General features: G+C 37.4%; 2 protein-coding genes across 3 annotated transcripts in view; one reads left to right on the top strand and one right to left on the bottom strand.

Moving 5' to 3' along the window:
- Positions 1–1,036: 1,036 nt before the first annotated feature.
- On the bottom strand, positions 1,037–16,005 carry TFB2M (transcription factor B2, mitochondrial). Its single transcript, XM_081039030.1, has 8 exons — positions 15,536–16,005; positions 14,684–14,772; positions 12,226–12,379; positions 11,740–11,888; positions 8,773–8,862; positions 5,917–5,979; positions 3,285–3,445; positions 1,037–1,809 (listed from the first exon to the last, which is right to left on the bottom strand). The coding sequence occupies exons 1-8, from the start codon at positions 15,843–15,845 to the stop codon at positions 1,632–1,634; spliced, it is 1,194 nt and encodes a 397-aa protein (XP_080895156.1). The 5' UTR covers positions 15,846–16,005; the 3' UTR covers positions 1,037–1,631.
- Positions 16,006–16,038: 33 nt separating this feature from the next.
- The window catches only part of CNST (consortin, connexin sorting protein), a 77,926-nt gene continuing 74,305 nt past the window's right edge, over positions 16,039–19,659 (top strand). Inside the window, exon 1 of one of the 2 annotated variants that reach the window (XM_081039028.1) lies at positions 16,039–16,336. The gene's annotated coding sequence lies outside the window, so the exon portion shown is untranslated. The remainder of the gene's footprint in view (positions 16,337–19,659) is intronic. The other variant, XM_081039029.1, reaches the window with a different exon arrangement.

Genomic DNA, 19,659 nt, shown 5'->3' with positions numbered 1-19,659 from the left:
TCTCTGAAACTGGCCTGATCTCCTAATTGCTACTACCTCTAAGGGACAGTTCTTAATGAACTTGGCTGATCTCTCCAGAGGCTTTGGACACTACTGACTCCTCTGGGTTTTTCCTGGTAACAAGAAGGTTAATCTTAATTCCAAATTCTTGGGACACCTTAATGCTACTGTGAGCAGCCACCTCCACATATTAAGCTTCATTAATTATTTATATATTTTACTGAATAGACAATTCTTTTTTAATTCTAGTTTTTTGAATGCAGAATGAAGAGAGCACAGAGGCCTCTGACGACCTACATAGGAGGGAATGGGGGAAGATAATACATCATACTAACTTTTATAGCCACCATTCTGTCAGCTTCTCTGCTGAGCCCTTTCTTAACTCATTTATTCCTGACAATAACCCTTAAGAGTTAGATGTCACCATTACCCATTCGGAAACCAAGGCCTTAGAAAAGTTTATGGTAGATATTTTAGAAAGATTAAGATGACAATAATAAACACGATGGACTCCAGGTAAAAGAGAGTTATTTAAGAAGCTCCAGGAGAAACTTAGGCTGAAGGCCTAGGACTGGGAAAGAAACAGGAGGAGGAAAACTGAATGGCGTTATTATTAGGTGGATTGTGTCCCAGAGGACAGGAATTACAAGAGAAAGATGAGGATTCAGAATTTCTAGCCAGACTGACGTATAAACAATGTAGGGAAGTGGCGAAGAACTGGTTGGACTAAGTGTTATTAAGAACACGTCCTACACAGTTACTAATAAAATACCTTAGGTATTAAGAAGTTTAACAGCAAACAAATCTATTGAGGAGATGAGATACGTCTCAGCTAAAATCCAGTAGCTTCTTCAATAATCTAAGAAAATATCCTTATTTTCACTTAGGTTCATGTAAAGGTCTAAGTTCAGAAAACTTTCTTGATGGAACAAAAATGGAAGAGACTTGAATAACACGGACTGAATTATTCACTGAAAGTATACTGACCACATATAACAGAATTTAAAGTCAGCAAGTGAGGGTCAATTTTTTGTTTCATTAGATGGAGACCACCCCCAAAAAAACCCACAAAATTTTATTATTTAAAATATTTTAATTTCTAAAATCATTTAAACCATATTAAAATTTGAATAATTTCATTGCACAGAATAAATACATTTCAACAAACTGACAAGTGAAACAAACCACTTATATCAGTTTACTTTCTAAACTTAAAAATGTACAACCGTTTGCCCCCCAGGAGGCTGCAAAAATGAACAGTGGAAGTGGAATATTTAAATTAATACACTGTATTTGGCCAAAAGGATTTTTAAAACTGAATTACACCTGGTAATACCCTACAACGACCAGTATGTTGACAGTAGATAGGGATTTAAAACAAAACAAATCCAATTCGATCAAATCCACAATTAACTGAAGTTTTCATTTTCTTCAGTTGTGAATAAAATAGCGGCTGTTGTTTTATGTACTCATGGTACAAACTTCAGAAGAAAAGGTCTAGTTCGTGCAAAACAAGAACATTACCTTTTGTTGGATGGATGTGAGCTTTTCAAGCTTCGTTCTTTTTAATTTGTGTCATAATTTCCACATAAAATAAACGGCGCCCGCTACTGTCTTGGCAGTCCAGTTCCCTATATGACTATGTCTTCCATGAAGTCGTCATATAGCCACTTACAGGTGTAACCTTTGGAACACTCTATAGTTTCAAAAAGGCGTTTAAAGTCTCGAGGATACATATTTGTTATTTTTGTTTTTTCCTTTTTTTTTGTTTGCTTCAATATCTCCATTGCATCAACTGGACTCAATGATCTGCAAAAGAAATACAAAGCAAATTTGTTTAATTCTTTTTCGTAACAGCTGAGTTAATACTGATAGAGATGGCTTCTAAATACAATTGAAAATGTCTAACTTATTATATATCATTATCTTATTTAGTTTAAGAGCTTGCATATAACATATGGCTTTAACTATAATTATTCCTACAGTTTTGTGGCTTACCTGTAACGAAAAGAGCAGACTTAGACTTTAATATGTTCTAATCAATGTCTACACAAAATTTTAGTTTAACATTGCTCTTTAAAAATATTCTTCTGCCTATTTCTTTCTTCTTTTAACTCGCTTTGCAAAAACATTCTTAACTCCATTTAGGTTCACGCAAAAGTTCAGTAATTTCAAAATGCAGAAACTGCGGTCTGGCAGTTTTCAAAGAGGGAATAACCTTGCACTTTATTTGTAACAATTACTGGTGAATAAATTATAAAACAGAAAACTGCCTTATATATTAGCTTAGCAAGAAACCATCAGCAAGTCTCTGACAATAACAAGTGAACAACTGCAACAAAATATTTTGGTAGAAAATACTTCCAACACTGATTTTGAATGGAATCCTGGTCACAGGTGTAAACATGCTTTCAATTCACAGAGATTTCAAAGGGAATTTTTAACATTTTGTACCACAGTCTACCATATTTATCCCTTAATTTCCTATATTCTTGATATTTTCATTCCAAATAGCCACTACCACAATGGTAGTGTAGTGGTAGTCCCACTACCACAATGGGACTAGATAAAAAATAGTGGATTTCTTTTACTAGTCTATTGTCATTTTTAACATTTATTTTTACATAAACATTGTCCAACCAACAGCTCATTCAGTTAATATATTTAATGATGATCAAATTAATTACAATGATTACTTTAATATTTTGCCCTTGTCTCACAACACTCTGAATGACTGTGGATTGCTGACTACAAGGTGCGATGCAGAATTCACAGTACGAAGTAGGTAGTAACAGGTCTAATTCTTATAAAGCTTTAGGTAAAAACAAAAAGTCTGGTGCAGGGCAGGAAAACTAGGGTGGTGTAATGATCCATCCCTACTTTGTTCAGGAAGAGAATGAACCAGTGAGGACAGGCAATGACAAGAGGTAGACGGTGGGTATGACACCACTTATGCTGACTTTTTCCAGTCTGGCCAATGGTAAGTAGCTCGTTCTTCAGGAAGGTTAATCGTGGGCATGTACTCTGACAAAGATAAAACAACTGGTTTTATCAAAGGAAACAAAAAATTAAGCTCAGGATATTTTGTGGAAAATATAATTATATTTGTGTCAAAGTGTGCAACAGTGAGAAGAAAGTATTTTGAAGAAATTGATGAGTGAAAACATGGTACCTCACTCTGTTAATTAAGATAGACAGGATAGAAAAAACTGACCCTTAACATGAAAGTATACTTCTCGTATTGAATTGCTACTTTTATACTTGCTTTTATTCTTGTTACTTACTGTAAGTGGTCTATTAGCTTGGCATTGCGCTTCATAAAACACTGCTTTAACATGTGAAAAAATACATCATAGTTAACAGGTGTTAAGTTTTCTGTAAATAAATTTCTACGGGGAGTCAGTCGAATAAAACACAGTTTTTGTTGTATTTCTTCCAGTGACTCCTGTAAAGAAGGGAAAATAAATGGTGTTAGTCCTAAGATATTTTCAGTTCACTTGCTCATTCAAGCTCCATGTTGGAAGCGGCAATCACCACAGAGCCTGAACGTCCCTGTCCATCCTTGGGGCGGGGGCGGGGAGCCAAGAAGGCAGGCCCCTAACCGCTCTTTACCTGGGCCCTCTCAGGGGTATTTGCTGTGAGCCACCTGGAGGGATGAGGTAATGTCTCTCTCTTGGACAAAAAGAAGGCTTGCTCAATGTTTGCTATCAAAGGAGTAGACCCTCCAGCTCTGTCTATTCCTCAGCAGCACTGCAAACCCACTGCAGGCGCTCCATCCACCTGAGCCACGTCATGTCACTCCGTGGGACGTGGTGGCAAAGAGCTCCTTTGTCTGATCCAGGAGGCTGTGTCTCTGACCACCACCCGTGAAGAGTAACAGCTTATTAACTTGTAATCAGCGTAAAATCAAATCCCAAACACGACACTAACATGTACTGAGCCTCTTCTCTATTTGAGGCACAATAGCAGATCCCAAGGATGATAAAATAGACTTAAAATTTTTAATTGGACAATTTTTAAAAATATGGGGTTAGAAAGATATGGTCCATTGTTTGCTTGTTTTTGTAGTGTGGAGCTAAGAATGCTTTTGACATTTGTAAAGGACTGTTTAAAAAGAGAGAGAGCAAAAAACAAAGACTACATGATAGAGTATATGCAGCTGCAAAACATAAAATATTTACTATCTGGCCCTTTACAGAAAAAATTCGCCAACCTGCTCCAGTATATAATACTATACAGATTAAAACAGAAACTGTATATTACTTGATGTAAGGTTAAGATGTTATTTTTCCCCTAAAATTATTCCTCATAAAAGAGGGAGCCTTATGTTTCCTTAGGAAATCTCACATATTAGGTAGTTATCCCTTATTCACTTTATTTTTAAACATACATAAATAGAAATACTATTTGTGGAAGACACATTAGCCTGAAAAAAAAATTATAATCAATTCTAGTTTCTAGTTTTGGATGGCTATAGCTTAAGGAATTGGTAAAAAGACAATTAAATTAAAAAATAGTAATTATTCATTACAGAGAGGGATAACTCACAATTCAAAATATTATATGTTTGTTGTTAACAAGTCTTTTGAAGGTGACTTTGAAAAGCAACCTGGTAAATAGCTTTGGAGTTACAAATACACATTTACTTGATAAAAAAGGAAGAAAAAATCTTTCCTGATGTTAAATGAGTGGTTATTTGTAACTTAAAAAAAGTTCCAATGACAACATAAAAACATGGCTTCAAAATAGTGTGAATCTCAAACAACTTGGATGGAAGTAAAGATGATATGTTCTAAAAAGCCGTTAAATATCTCCAAGTGCTTCTGTAGCAATTATGAACACACTGATACCACGTGAAGATACATGTGAAATATCTGAATAAAATTTTCTCATGAAACATTATATTTGGTTATTTCATCATCATCCCTAAGAGTTTATATATTTAAGTTGGCCAAAAAATGTTTGTAGTGTTTGATCTTGTCGCAGAGAAAAGGAGAAAGTGTCTCATAGACAGAGTTGTTCATTTTGGGGACGCGTGGTTAAGCTCCTAATGGTACCCAGCCAAACGCATTACTCCTATTCCAGTTTGTGAGGCTGTAAAATGGTGCTTGTGAAGAGTGAAAGAGAACTAAAAGCAAAATGATCACAATGATGAATGATCACAATGATGACTGATCACTCGAAAACCAAGACATTTCTAAACTGGTCGTTTTCTTCTTTTTCCTTTAGTGGCAAAAGTGACCCAAAAAACAAATAAGTAAGCAAATGGGAACTTCCGATTAAGCTGATACGATGGGCCTAGGGTATCATGAGCATTTGATCCTGCAGTGGAACTTCTGAGTTCAGTTCAAAAATTATTTTTGAAACTTCAACCACTTTATCACAACCTCTGCGAGTTCCCGGATAGAAACTCAATGTTGGATCAGTTTACAACATCATCACTTTGGTTCTTTAGACAGGGAGGGAAAAAACACAAATAAGAGCCCCACGCCCTGAGTAAGCAACAGACACACCTGTTGGGGAATGCAACCGTAGTAGTATTACAAATTTCTGATTTATTCATAAGGTGTAAAATTTTGTTGTTAGTTTACCAAATTAGATGAATATTCAAAACCATTACATTTTACAAATTTGAGATTTACCTTCATTTCAAAAGAAATAAAAATGGAAGTAAAATTCTATGTTTAAGCCTATTACTATGCTAGCATCTACTATATAAATAGCTGAAAAACACAATTCTTTCCAAAATAATATGAATTTATTAATAGCAGTAAGATACATTTAAAGAACATTTCTCGGTATTTGAAAATTTAAAAATTTAAATAAATAATGACTACCAGATAATCCTAAAGAAAACAAAAGGATGTTCTACTGAGAGGAAAAGGGAAAGGTATAAAGGTATTCATTCATTCTTACCTTACACTTTGGCTTTTCCAGTTGCCCATTTTGCGTGTATATGTCAAATGACGACCAAGGCTCCTTGAGGGAAGATAAACAGAAACATTTCTTTTAGTTCTCTTTGGTCAAAGTGCCCCGAAATTATTGAAGCCTTGGAAAATAACTTGCCTAAACAACAGAATGAACCCAAGTCACCAGTCTAATTGGATTAAAGAAAAACAACATATGATAAATTATACACATCTCTCCTCTCTTCTTGTTTTGTTGTTGTTGTTCTTATTGTTGTTGTTGGATAAAGGACAGGAGAATCAAAGGTCTATCCCAATATTGGTAACTACTACTTACTTAGATAAAAGAAAGTTACCCTTTTTTTAAACTATTTTTTTATTTTTCAATTACAGTTGACATACAACATTGTATTAGTTTAGGTGTCCAGCATAGTGGTTAGACATTTATATAACTTACGAAGTGATCACCTGGCACCATACATTGTTATTACAATATTACTGACTATATTTCCTAGGCAGTACCTTATATCCCCATGACTACTTTGTAACTACCAATTTGTACCTCTTAATCCCTTCCCCTCTTCCACCTATCCCCTAAACCCTCTCCCATCTGGCAAAATGTAAAAGAAAGTTACCTTTCATACTATTAACACAAACAGATTCTCAAGTTACAATGTTTAAACCAGCCAACATTGCCATAATAGAACCACAATCTGTTTAGGGGCCATCAGATCAATACCAAGGATATTTTAGCCCTATTTTAGTGGAAAAGACTATTAGTCAAACAGATGTGACTATGTTGGGACATGTAAGGACACACACAAAAACACACCTGTGTTAATTTGTATCTAACTTTTGCAAGTACAATTTTATGTGAAGCAATTTTAAAAGATGACCCAACTAAAAAATATAAAAAAGTATACACACACACACATTAAATTCCAAAATATGAGTGGTTAAAACAGTATCTGACACAGACTTAAAAGACTAAAACCTACAATATTGAAGGTAGGTTGGAATGGTCAAAAATTGTAATTTATTACTATAGTAGCAATTAAAGTGGCATGAGAAATGCAACTGTTGCCCATCTGTGAAATTCCTAGCAGTCCCAGGAAGTCACTAAGTGGGGGAAGGCAAAGCAGCAGCAGCAGCGGCAGCCTGCGGTGGGCCCTGCAGCTCCCCGCACGCAGGTCTGTTCAGAGTAGTGAGGGCACAGCAGTGGGGACAGAGGAGACCTCACTCCCGTCTACCAAAGTCACACAAGAGGAGAGCCTGTAAGATCCTGGGAATTGAGTTCCACACTGACCTGCCAGCTGAAGATACAGAACAGGCAAATGTTAAAAGTGTTGGGTCCACAGAGACCTCTCCTTTCTGTAGGTTAAAAATGGCAAAACTCAACACAGGGCCTTTGAAAACAAATACTGTAGAACAAGAAAACGATCCTGAAAGCTGACGTCCTCGGGGGGCCTCTATGAAACTAGCTGAAAGCCACGAGGACAGAAGAGGCTGAGATGAAAAGCCTACAGAATGAAAGGAGATCTGTAGAGTAAGAAAGGATTTTAGGGACACTGAGAACTATGTACCAAGATGACAACATGCAGTGCAGGCAGAAAGCAGAGTCAGGGCTGCGAAGGTTACGTGTGAAAAGATTTCTGAGAATACAGGAAAACGATGAGAGCATGACAGATATGAAAGACAAGCATGAGACCCACCCTAAGAACCTCGTATGTGCTGGAGTCAAAAAAAAGTAATTGGAACCAAAGCTAAAATCAAATGAGACGATATTCTAACAATTAAATATACACATTACAGGGCTTAATGTGTTCCTGGACAAAATCAGTAAAAAGACTCCACGAAGACACATCACAAAATTTAAAAATTAAATCAATACATCCTTGGAAGAACAAGAGTTCATAAAATAGATAAACGCATTCCCTATAAAAACTAGATATACACTCTACTAAAATTAAAAAAGAGAATGTGCCAAAATTATGATCTGAAGAAAATGGTATCTATCATTTTTTTCTTACACTCTGGCCTACTTCTATTAAACACAGCAGTCACTAATCACAAATGGCTACTGACACTTGAAATGTGTCCGATCTGAACTGATACAGGTTGCAATATACACAGTGGATTTCAAAGGCATAGTACACAAAAACAACGTAAATTATGTAATAACTGGTTCTAAAATATTAATTATACACTGAAACGGCTGCATTTTCAATTGAGATAGTTAAATAAAACATTAAAATCAATGTCACCTGTTTCTTTTTTATTTTTTATAATGTGGCTACTAAAAATAATGTAAATTTGCCTATGTGGCTTGCATTGTATTTCTGTCAGACAACTCTGATCTTGCCTAAGGAAATAAACTTAAAATGGGAAATGTTCTATAATGAAGTATTAAGTAGCCATTAAAAACTTAAGAAAAATGTTCAGTGACAAAGGAAGGCTTATAATGAACTATTAGCTATCAAGTGAAAAAAATAAGATACAAAAGAATATAGTCTTCACTATATAAAGGAAAAAAAAAAGCATGGGAAAAAATAGGACTAAAAATATGCCACAAATGTCAATAGTGACCTCTGGGTAGTAGAATTTGTAGTGCTGATTTTTTTCATTTTTTTCATTCCTCTTTTCTTTAACACTTTTACGATGAGCACATGCTATTTTTATAATCAGAGAAAAACATAAATATTTGGGATAACAACAGCAGCAGAAAGTTACCTGGCTCTATTATCTTCAACAGTTGGGAAAAACAATAAAATTAATTTTGAATTTTTCTCCATTTACTGGTCACAGAAAGGTAGCGTCTCTGAAAACAATCAAGTTCTCTGTTGAAGTTTAGAAGGGTTTTACTCACCACATGCAGAAGTTCAATCTTGCAAGCTACCTGCCAGAGCACACTTAATGCTTGGTACAGGTGTGGGTTCTGAGGATTTGCCATTAGTGTCTAGTAAAATAAAAATAGGTCTACGTTATACAAAACTATAATCAATCAAAATTGAATGTTGGATCTTAATAATAATATCTTAATAGTATCTAGAAAGTAAATAAATAAAATAGAATGAAAAATCTAACCGTAAACATTTCAAAGAAGAGAGGCCTTTTAAAACTTTTATATTGAAATATATCATTATGTACATTTGAAATAGAACGTACTTAAGATTGATTTCCTTTAACCATATCTAACCCATCAGGGCAAAAATCTCATTAAGAAAAAATGACACAAAAATGTATAATTGCTGTGGAGAATGACAGGTTAGAAATCTGTACCAGGTGGGCTGTTAAATTTTGAGTTGAGGATTATTTAGGCTGACACTTAGGTTTACCTCTTTAACTTTGTGAATGAGAGGGCAGTACGGACAGAAGAAACCATATGTGAAAAGATCTGCGGTAAAAGAAGCATTAGAACACTTTCCTAGTAGCAAGATGAAACTTGATAAAGCATTTCCTATTTGTCTTTCATGTATTTACGGTATGTACAGTCTCAGGGTTCTGAGCCCCCAGCTCTCCTTCCCCAGATAGTCACTATTTACTTACTATCTGGGTCTAGTGACCAAATCATCCTTTCTTTTCTTGCCCCATTATCTAACCCATCACCCTATTATATACAAATAAGCTTCCTCTGTTATATTGGAGTAAAAGATTAATACATGGGGCATTCTGGGCAGAAAAGAAACATTACACTCAGGGCAGTATCAAGGAGTTCAGGAGGCCCCTCCATATCAGGGAATTAAAAGTAGAGTCTGAAACTACAAAGGTTCCACTCAAGAACTGTTAGAACAAAGGAATTCAGCAAAGTTGCAGGCTACAACAATCAACGTACACAGAAATCAGTTCTATTTCTATATACTAACAATGAAAATCTGAAAAGGAAATTAAGAAAACAATTCCCTTTACAACAGCATCAAAAATAATAAAATATTAGGAATCAACTTAACCAAAGAAGTGAAAGACTTGTACACTAAAAACTATGAAACACTGCTGAAAGAAATTAAACACAAATAAATGAAAACATATACTATGTTCATGAATTGAAAGACTTAATATTGTTAAGATGTCAATATTGCCCAAGTGATCAACAAATTCAATGCAATCCCTATCAAAATCCAAATTTTTTTTTTGGCAGAAATAAAAAAATTCACCCTAAAATTCATTTGGAATCTCAAGAGATACCAAATAGCCTAAATAATCTTTAAAAAGAACAAAACTGGAGGACTCACAATTCCTGTTTTCAAAATTTACTACAAAGTTACAGTAATAAAAATAGTGCTGTGGTACTAGCATAAAGACAAATGTACAAAACAAAAGAGACAGCCCAAAAACAGACCCTCATGTATATGGTCAAGTGATTTTTTTGACAAAGGTGCCAATGGGGAAAGGACAGTCTTTCAACAAAGGTGTTGGGAAAACTGCATATCCATATAAAAAAAATTAAGTTGGACCCTTACCTAACACCACATAAAAAAGGAATTGAAGATGGATCAGATGGATCAAAGACTTGAACATAAGAGCTGAAACTATAGAACTCCTAGAAGAAAATATAGGGGAGATATGACACCAAGGCACAGGCAATAAAAAGAAAAGACAAATTGGACATCATCAAAATTAAAAACTCTGGGAATCAAAGAATACCATCAACAATGTAAAAAGGCAACCCATGACAGGGGAGAATATACTTGCAAATCGCATACCTGAGAAGGGATTAATGTCAAGAACATGTTAAGAACTCCTAAAACTCAACAACAAAAGAACAGACAACCAGATTGATTCCTGCAAAGATACACAAATGTATCTTTTTATGTCTATAGCCACAAAAAAAGATGCTCAACATCACTAATCATTAGGAAAATGAAATTCAAAAATACAATGAGATATCACTTCACACCATGAGGATGGATATTATCAAAAAAACACAAAACAAGTGCTGGAGAACATGGAAATCTTGAGCATTGCTGGTGGGAATGTAAATTGGTACAGCCACTATGAAAAACAGTACGGTGGTTCCTCAAAAAATTAAAAAACAGGATTACCACATGACCCAGTAATTCCACTTCTGGGTATATACCCAACAGAATTGAAAGCAGGGACTCAAAGAGACATTTGCACACCCAAGTTCAGAGCATTATTCATAACAGCCAAATGGTGGAAGCAACTCAAGTGTCCACTGACAGATGAACGGATAAACAACAGGTAGTGTATATATACAATGGAATATTATTCAGCTTTAAAAGAAATGAAATTCTGACACATGCTGCAACTTAGATGAATCCTAAAGACATTATGCTAAGTGAAATAAGCCAGAAACAAAGTGAAATATCGTATAATTCCATTCATAAGAAGTACCTAGAATAGCCAAATTCATAGAGACAGAAAGTAGAACAATAGTTACCAGCAGCTCATGGGAGAGGAAAGTGGAAAGTCAGTGTTTAATGGGTAGTTTCAGTATGGAATGATGAGCAAGTTCTGAGAAGAGACAGGTGGTAGTAACAGTTGTACCACAAAGTAAATCAATTAATGTCTGAAAAATAATGAAAGAACGAACAATCTGACCAAGAAAAAGACCCCAGAAAAAGCCACTGAACTGTATACTGAACAATAGTTAAAATGGTAAACGTTATGTAACAGATAATATGCCACAATTAAAAAGAAAAAAAAACTGAAAAACTTTGAAACGAAAGATTGTTCTACAGAAATTTAAAGACAATCTTAGCACTTTCAAATGTCATGAGCCCAAATTAAAATTGCATAAATTAAGACTATTCGGAGAAAAACTGAAGAACTCTTTCAAAACAAAACATTAATCAAGTACTTGTTAATAACCTACCTTGCATTCCTTTTCATTAATAAACAAATTTAATTCTACTCGTCCATATCTATATATAGAAGTACAGGAATATATGTCATGTAAAAGTTTCCAAAATGTCTTTCTCTCATTTTTAGTTGGGAAGATTCCAACTACTTTTAAAGGGATACCTGTTAAGAACACAAGCAAAAAATATATTTGAATAAATTCTTGCCACTTTTTCCTGTGACCACATTTTATTGAGTCATACGAAGTTAACGAACTATATTCATTTTATTTCAATTAAAACTAAGCCTCAGCGTGTTTCCTTGATATGGAACTTGGTCGCGGCACAACTGCTCTGATTATTTGTGTCTAGGTGGAGGGAAAGCAATATTCAACTTAAGAGCATCTTCCCATAAATTATATAATATAAATTGTACACAAATCTCTTCCACAAACCAGGCACACTGCTACAGAAAACTGGCAAATTATAAAGTGTTTGCTTTAGTGAATGACAAAAATTACCTTTTGACCAAGGAAGTGCTTCTATTCCCAAATTCTGGAAAAGTACTTGTGAAGTCAGACTAGGAGGTTTTACTACTCCATGATTTCTAGGATCCAGTTTAAAGAAGTCACAGTGGATCACGTCTAGTTTTCCACCCAGATTTTTTCCTAGGGACTAAAGAGAGGTAAAGTTACATGTTAAGAAATTTTAGTGCTATGCAGACTTTGTAGCAATTCAAACATTTACTTCAAAAATGACTGCTTACAAAAACTGTTAGTACCTCAATAAAGATGTGAACAAAACATTACTGATATACCCTAAAATTTAACAGAATACAAATCAATTAATGTCTGAAAAAAATGAAACAATGAACAATCTGACCAAGAAAAATCCCCCAGAACAAAAAACTTTCAACAAATTTTCACTTATTCTTTTACTTTCTTTGACATTGGCATCCTCAGTTATTCGAAAAGCTTCTTCACACGAATCTCTAATTCCTTAGCAATGGCTGCCTGGAGCCCTGGGCAAAGATTCTGAGGCCACATCTACACTCGGAAAAACCAAGGCTCACACAGGTCAAATTACTTACTTGGCCAAGGGTCTTAAAGGTGGTAAGCGCTAGAGCTGAGATTCAGCCTGATTTGAAAACATTGCTTGTTCCTTGCTGAAATAAGATGCAGTTTATCACAAAAGCTGATGTCTCTTCAACTGAGTATATAACATTTAAGTATTTCTGCAACAATAGTTTCACAATTCCAATAGGGTATTTCACGATTTACTACTATAGATACAATTTGATACTATACAATTTGTAACGTGTATCTCTCTAGTACATCCAGATACAAACTGTTCCTGCTTGAAACACTATTAATGTGGAGTCCCAGGAATTGTATCAGGGAAAAGGGGGGGGGGCCTCTAAAGTTAGATGAAAATCCAGAGACAAGCATCACCCCTGAAAATGCTTGCAGTTTTTAGGAGCAAACTTGAGAGCTTTCAGGAGGCTAGAAGCATTGTCTGCTAAGAGCAACACTTTAAGATCCAAATTCAGAGCTGCAAAGGTTCTATTTAAATGGTTTCTTCTCTTTTATTCTGGCAAATACATGAATTCATACAAAACATAATTTGAATGGCTTTTCACTTCATCATAAGACGGTTAGTAAGTGAATGAACATGTACTAAACACTAAGCTCAAGTTAGTGCTAAAGGGAGAGGGGAATGGGGAGCTAGAAAAAAACTAAAACGTTAACTGGAAGAAACCTTGGTTCTAATCAATGATGTTTAGATTTTGCGCTTACAATTATAGCTTCAGAAGCATTTTATGACTTATATTCCTGTAAGAAACATTGTGTCAAGAATTATCTAGCCCCTACCCTCCTTTTTTCATTGAATCAATTATTTTAAAATTTAACTGTTACCTTGATAGTATAGAAAATCACTATTGTGTTACAGGATAACAAACTGTAAACAGAAAGACATTGTAATGCCATCTTAATTATTTTGTGAACATGTACATTAATTTTCAAAAGTAGGCCGTCTTTAAAAAGATCAAGATAAAAGCTATCTTATTTTTAATTCCAAGTTGAAATTCCAGGTGGCTATGTTTACTAAACGACATTTCATGACCTTGAATCTCTGAACAATGTGTGTTCTTTTTCTCTTCATGATTCTGGGATTCCAGCAGATTTTTGCATCAATTAAATAACCTGGCTAAAACCTTGAATTCTTTTCAAAGCAGTCAGTTGTAGAACGCAACACTCTAATGCACATAGTTTTATTAATAAGTAAACAAACAGGTGAATTTCGCATATTTTTCCACAATTTCCTGTTGCCATCCTGCACTTTTAGATAATACCCTTTAACATGGTTTCAGCAAGTTGGCATAATAGAGAAGTATAAGAATCCTGAACTAAATCTAGAGATTTATAAAGGAGAGAAAGAGAAAGAGGAAGAGGCTGTCAACAATATAAGGAATTTCCCCTTCATGGTTATGTGAACGTGTCTGCTATATAGCAGCAGTATTCACTGAAAAATCCACTTGGACAATGCCTTCATTCCCTGCCATTGTATCTGATCATACCAAACCTTTCTTGCCCCCAGAATCCTAAGTCCAGAGTTAATATAGATCAATAACCTGATCTTATACTCCAATTAGCTCCTAAGCTCACAGAAAGCAGGGGCACAACATAGCCTGCTAGAGACAAAGAAATAAGCCTAGAGATACCATCTATACACTTTGTTCAAAGTCACCCAACTACTCTGTAGCAGAGCTAGAAGCAAAACACAAATCTCAGAACTCCAATCTTGTAGTCATTCAAGTATTGATACTTACTATGCTCTAGCTGTTGGCGACGACAGCTATTTAAGGCATGGCCCCTAAGACTAATTCTACAAATTAAATTGTGTGCTTAATTTTACTTCACTGAACCCCTGCAGAGAGCTGACTCAACAATAAGATATTTTTAGGAACTAAAAATATACCTCCAAGTGTGGAATAAAAGTTCTGTCACTTTCAAGGGCAATCACTCTGGCACCTCGTTCAAGTAATGCTTGAGTCAGGATTCCAGGACCTAGTACCGTAACAGAACGGAAAGATTATTTACAAAAGAAACAACATTTCTTTCGCCATCAAAGAAGTGAGATGTGTTACCTGTATTACCTCATTTGAATTCTTACCATATACCCAAAGTAGATATTATTACACTCCTTATTTACGCAAAAGGAAACTGGGGGATGAGTGACAGTCACTTGACTCCGACGGCACAACTGGTACATGGTGCTGCTTGGCAGAGAATCCATCGTGTCAGAAACTGCAAAACCTGCACTGAGTCCCCATGCTTCACTACGAACGTCTCCAGAAAAAAAAAGCAAACAAAAAGGTTGCCTCTAGCCTACTACCATTTACTCGTGGATATCCGGCTACTTTCACCAGCAAAGACACTGTCTAATCTAAGCAACTGACTCGGGATAGGAAAGGGTGCTTGAAACCAGTTATTTTTCGAAAAGTCTGTACATCTCGTGTTCTCAGCCTCCTGCTAATGGTCTACAGGAGATGCACGGGAGGGTTAAGACGAAAGGTTCTTTTAGGGGTTGTGGGGGGGGGGGAGGGTTGCAGCTCTCTTGGGGAGACGGTGAGCTCTAAGAGCACCTTCTATCAAAACGTTGTGTACAGTGCAAACTGCTATAGAAATATTTTGTGGTGTCTTGATTAACACAGGCCGTCAAAGCTGTTTAAAGGAAGGGGTCGTGTCTTATGCAGCAACCCACGGGCGGTCAGTCCGGGTTTGCACAAGTGCCGAACATCCAAGAAAAGGCAGCCCCCGACGGACTCACCTGGATTGCATTCCAGGAACAGTTTGCAAGCGTCTTGTTTTCCCCACAGGACCCGCACCATGGTCTCGGCTAGGCTGCGACTGGTTACGTAATGCCTGGACTCTACACGGCATTTGGACAGCCAAGAGGGCGACTCTCCGAAACCCTGACTGGGCAACAGCTGCGGGTGGAAGTCAGACAAACCACGGCCGTTCCTCGCGGGGACGTCCTTCCCCCTCGCCGCTCCGGACCTCAAAACGCAACAGCGACCTGCACCGGGCAAGGCTGACAGCGTCAGCCGCCGAGGAACCCCCGCCACTGGAACCCACATCCTCACCCTCGGGGTCTGTCCCAATGTCACCCCGAGTCATTACATCGTCAGCGAACTCCACACAGGGAGCCCCACGTGCACCATAACCCCAACACCCGCCTAGGCCGGGCGGAAGTAAACACTACACACTGCGCATGCGAACAACCGCCCTTTGCTTGTCCCTCACTTCCGCTTCCGGCCCGGTGCTGACGCTGGAGGACTGTGAGTGGCTTGATGAGCAGATAGATCATCCAGGCTGTGTACTCTATGGTTGTCCGCCCTCTGCGCTTCCTCTCTAGCCGCTCTCGCTCTATGCTCCGCGGTCGCGGGCGGCCCAGCCGGGAGGGGTGCGCAGAGAGAGGCGGGGCGGGAAGGCAGAGGTGTCTGCTCCCCGCGAGCCGCGGGAGACCCGAGCAAGCTCCGTGACAGCTGGTCGGCCGCCATGTCAGCGAGTGGCGCTGGAAGCAGCCTCGGCGCCCAGCGGTAGCCCTCCTTTCGCCTGCAGTTCCCAGGTGAGCAGAGGAAGAGCGGGATGCAGGGGACCTGCGGGCTGGCGGCTGGGGTGCACAGCGTCTTGCACCCCTCGCTCCTCCGGCTGCGCCGCCGCTGCCCTCCGGGTGAGGTGTATCCCGGATCCCCTCTCCGCTCCCCTGTTTGCCTCTGTGTTTTCTAGCCTCCGGGTGGTCTGTCCCTGCGTGTCGCGCCAGTTTCTCCCTTTAAGGGACCGTCGCCAGAAGTCGTTCCTGTCCCAGCTCCCCCAGGAGCCCGCGGCTCCCACGGTGCCTATGCCTCTCCATCCTGCTGCCCACGGCCCCGGCTCTCCACCCCGGTGGACGGTGTCTCTTTTCCTCCTACCTGTCTTATCCCCCCCACCGCTGAGGTTGTCAGGAACCACCTGGTGGTAGCTCTCCTCCGTTCCTCCCTCGGGGCCAATATTTCCCTAATTTTTAATCTGTGTGTTTAAAAGACTTAAAGTTAAGATTTAAAAAAAAAAAAAAAAGAAATGAAGATTTACAAGCTTAAAATTCCTTTCTAAGCTTAAAAAGATGAAGACCTTAGGAAGCTTACCCTGTATACACTTAGTACTGTGGAATGCAATTTAAAAGGCCAGTTCCCAAGACTAAAAATAGGATGCTCTAATGGAAATTTTGGCAGTCTTCTTACCTCCTGGGCAATGTTAGAAGACTTGATTCTTTGCGAGTGATTTCAGGGTTTAAGGAGGATACTCAGAGAGAGCTTGATTACCCTCTCCACCAAGGCAGGAAACTGCAGCCAGTCTACTCCCTATTTAAAAATAGGCACGATCCTGTCTGCTTACTCTCTGTTGAGGGTGTAATGGAGCTAGCATGTAAATGCACAAGGAAAAGGTATCTGAGGAATGCATCATCTAGCACATAGAAGTCTGAAGATTATTATACTCAGCTGATGAATCTCAAATGCATAAGGAATTGACAGTCAAATATGGTCTTTTGTGGACTATACATTTGTTAGGATACCATGGGAAGGATCTAATCAACTGTTGTGGAAGCCCTGGGGACTCATTGATCTAAACTTCCTTAATTTTTTTTTTTGATGCATTATCCCTACTGACAAGTATCTAGAAGTAACTTTTGCATCCTCTGAACACCTGAGAAAGCTTAAACCCCCGTCTTTTACTGAGCTGTTCCCCCCTCTCCCCTTAAAAAAAAATATTTTCATAGATTCAGAAATAGGTGCATTTGTTTCCCCCCAAAAGCTTGGACGCCTAAATATTTTTCAATCACATAAAGCAGAATGATGTCTTATGGTAGAGGAAAAGAGGGTTCACTCATAATGATGTGTTGTTGAATTTCTCACTTTTAAGCTGGTGGCTTAAAAATACTTCTTTTAAAATATGCTTTCTTAGTTCATACTATTTGTGGACCAAAGGTAGCGTACTGAGCCTCAGAGAAACTGATATAGTGTTTTTGTTTTGCTTATTTTCTTTGGGTTTTGGAAAAGAGAATTACTTGTGATAATTGTTTCTCTTTTTATAGTGTTAATGACTTGTTGGTGATTGAGGGTGCTTGAATAATAGAGACAGAATCTTATGTTTTGTTTCTGAGGCCCCAGGTGCTAGTAATGAAAGACATGTCCTTTTCACTTTAAAGATGAACCTAATAATTAGCTTTTAGGCCTATTAGGAAAACTTGGTTTGTGTATTTCCATCTTACTTACTTAAGAGATGTGGTTTTTACCTCCTCTGTTATTTTTGCCTTTTTGAGGTACTCTTTCTTTAAAATGGTGTCGGGGCAAAGTGATTCTGGTGATTATTTTTACACTCTTAAGTTATTTTTATTACTATCTTAATCGAATTGGGAGAGAAGGGAAACTACCACTTTTTCTTTTGGCTTTTAAAAGGCAGTTATAATTGGGAAATGCCAAGTGATAATTCTTGTTTGCTGTGAGAATTAAGGCTGTAGGTCTACAGGCATACTGTCTTAATTAATGGAAAGATAATGCATGCAACATAAGCAATTTAAAGTTTTCCAGTTACGTTAACGAAGTAAAATAGAAACAAGTGAAATTAATTTTTACTAATATGTTTTATTTAATCCTATATGTCATTTCAACAGGTAATCAATTTTAAAAGTTAATAATGAGATATTTTACATTCTTTCATACTGAATCCGCAAAAATCTGTATTTTACACTTAAGAGTACTTCTGAATTCAGGCTAGCCACATTTCAAGTGCTCAGTAGCTACATGTAGCTAGCTAATGGCTAGGAACTCATTGGATGATGATTGCGTGATGACTAGAATTGCGCTGTGATTCCTAAGAAGTCTTCTTACCCTCAGAGTCTGGAGTAAAATCTATGTTACCGGGTAAATTTAAAAAAAATTCTTTTCCTGAAATGCTACCACATTCCAACTGAGAAGTTTTTATGCAGTAAGAAGGTTCCAAGAAGTCTTCTTCCTGCTGGTGTTGTCTGTGTTAGCACTGAGGCGGGTAAACAGGTACCCGGTGCTGGTTTAGTGAGGGTCATAAGATGATAGAGTGCGCAGTCATTTCCTGAGGTGTTATTGCTACAGTTATTTACTCTGCATGTCAACAATGTATCAAGGCAGTGAATGAGTCTTAGGCTACCACAGCTCTTGGCATTACTAAGTAGAACTTAAGGACCTACAGAAAGATTGAACCTCACTGTAAACAGGAAGAATAGACTTATTTTCTGAATCAGTTTCAGGTGTAGCTAAGAATTTTAATGTGCTTCTCTTCTCTCTATGACGGTGTTTCATATCAAAGGAAAGAAAATCTTTTTAGCGCAACTTAGGAAGAGGGTATATTTGGGGCTTTAAAAACAATGGGACCCTGAGTAGTAGCAAAAGAATAACACGTGTGTGGTGTTTTCAATAAATTTTAAAGGAAATATGGCACTCTTTATAGAAAGCTACTGACACATTGTCAAGGTATGTGCTTTAAGTTGTTTTTGCAACAGGTGATTTGCATAGAACCTTCTCTTGTTCAGAGCTGTTACAACTGAAAGATAACCCTGACTTTCAGGGTTTCAAAGGTAACCCTGATGATGGGGATTAATAAGACCCATCATTCTTACGCGTATCTTGACCCCTTTAATAAATTTCCCTAAATATTGCTTTAGCTACACTACTTTATATCTACATTTAATGTCAAAATTCATCTGAAGTCCTAATTAGTCTTCAGTGTAAGTTAATACAAGAAACATGCCCCCTCCCCACCTTTATGGCATAAAGAAATCTTACCACTCTCGGTTTTTTCTCTGCGTCCCCAAAACTGACTCTGATTAGTTCATTCACATAGTCTTTTCTTTAGATTCCATATATAAGTGAGATCATA

The sequence above is a fragment of the Rhinolophus hipposideros genome, assembly GCF_964194185.1.
Source record: "Rhinolophus hipposideros genome assembly, chromosome: 26".
NCBI lineage: Eukaryota > Metazoa > Chordata > Mammalia > Chiroptera > Rhinolophidae > Rhinolophus > Rhinolophus hipposideros.
Note: the sequence above shows the minus strand (reverse complement) of the source record. Positions and strands in the feature narration are given on the sequence as shown.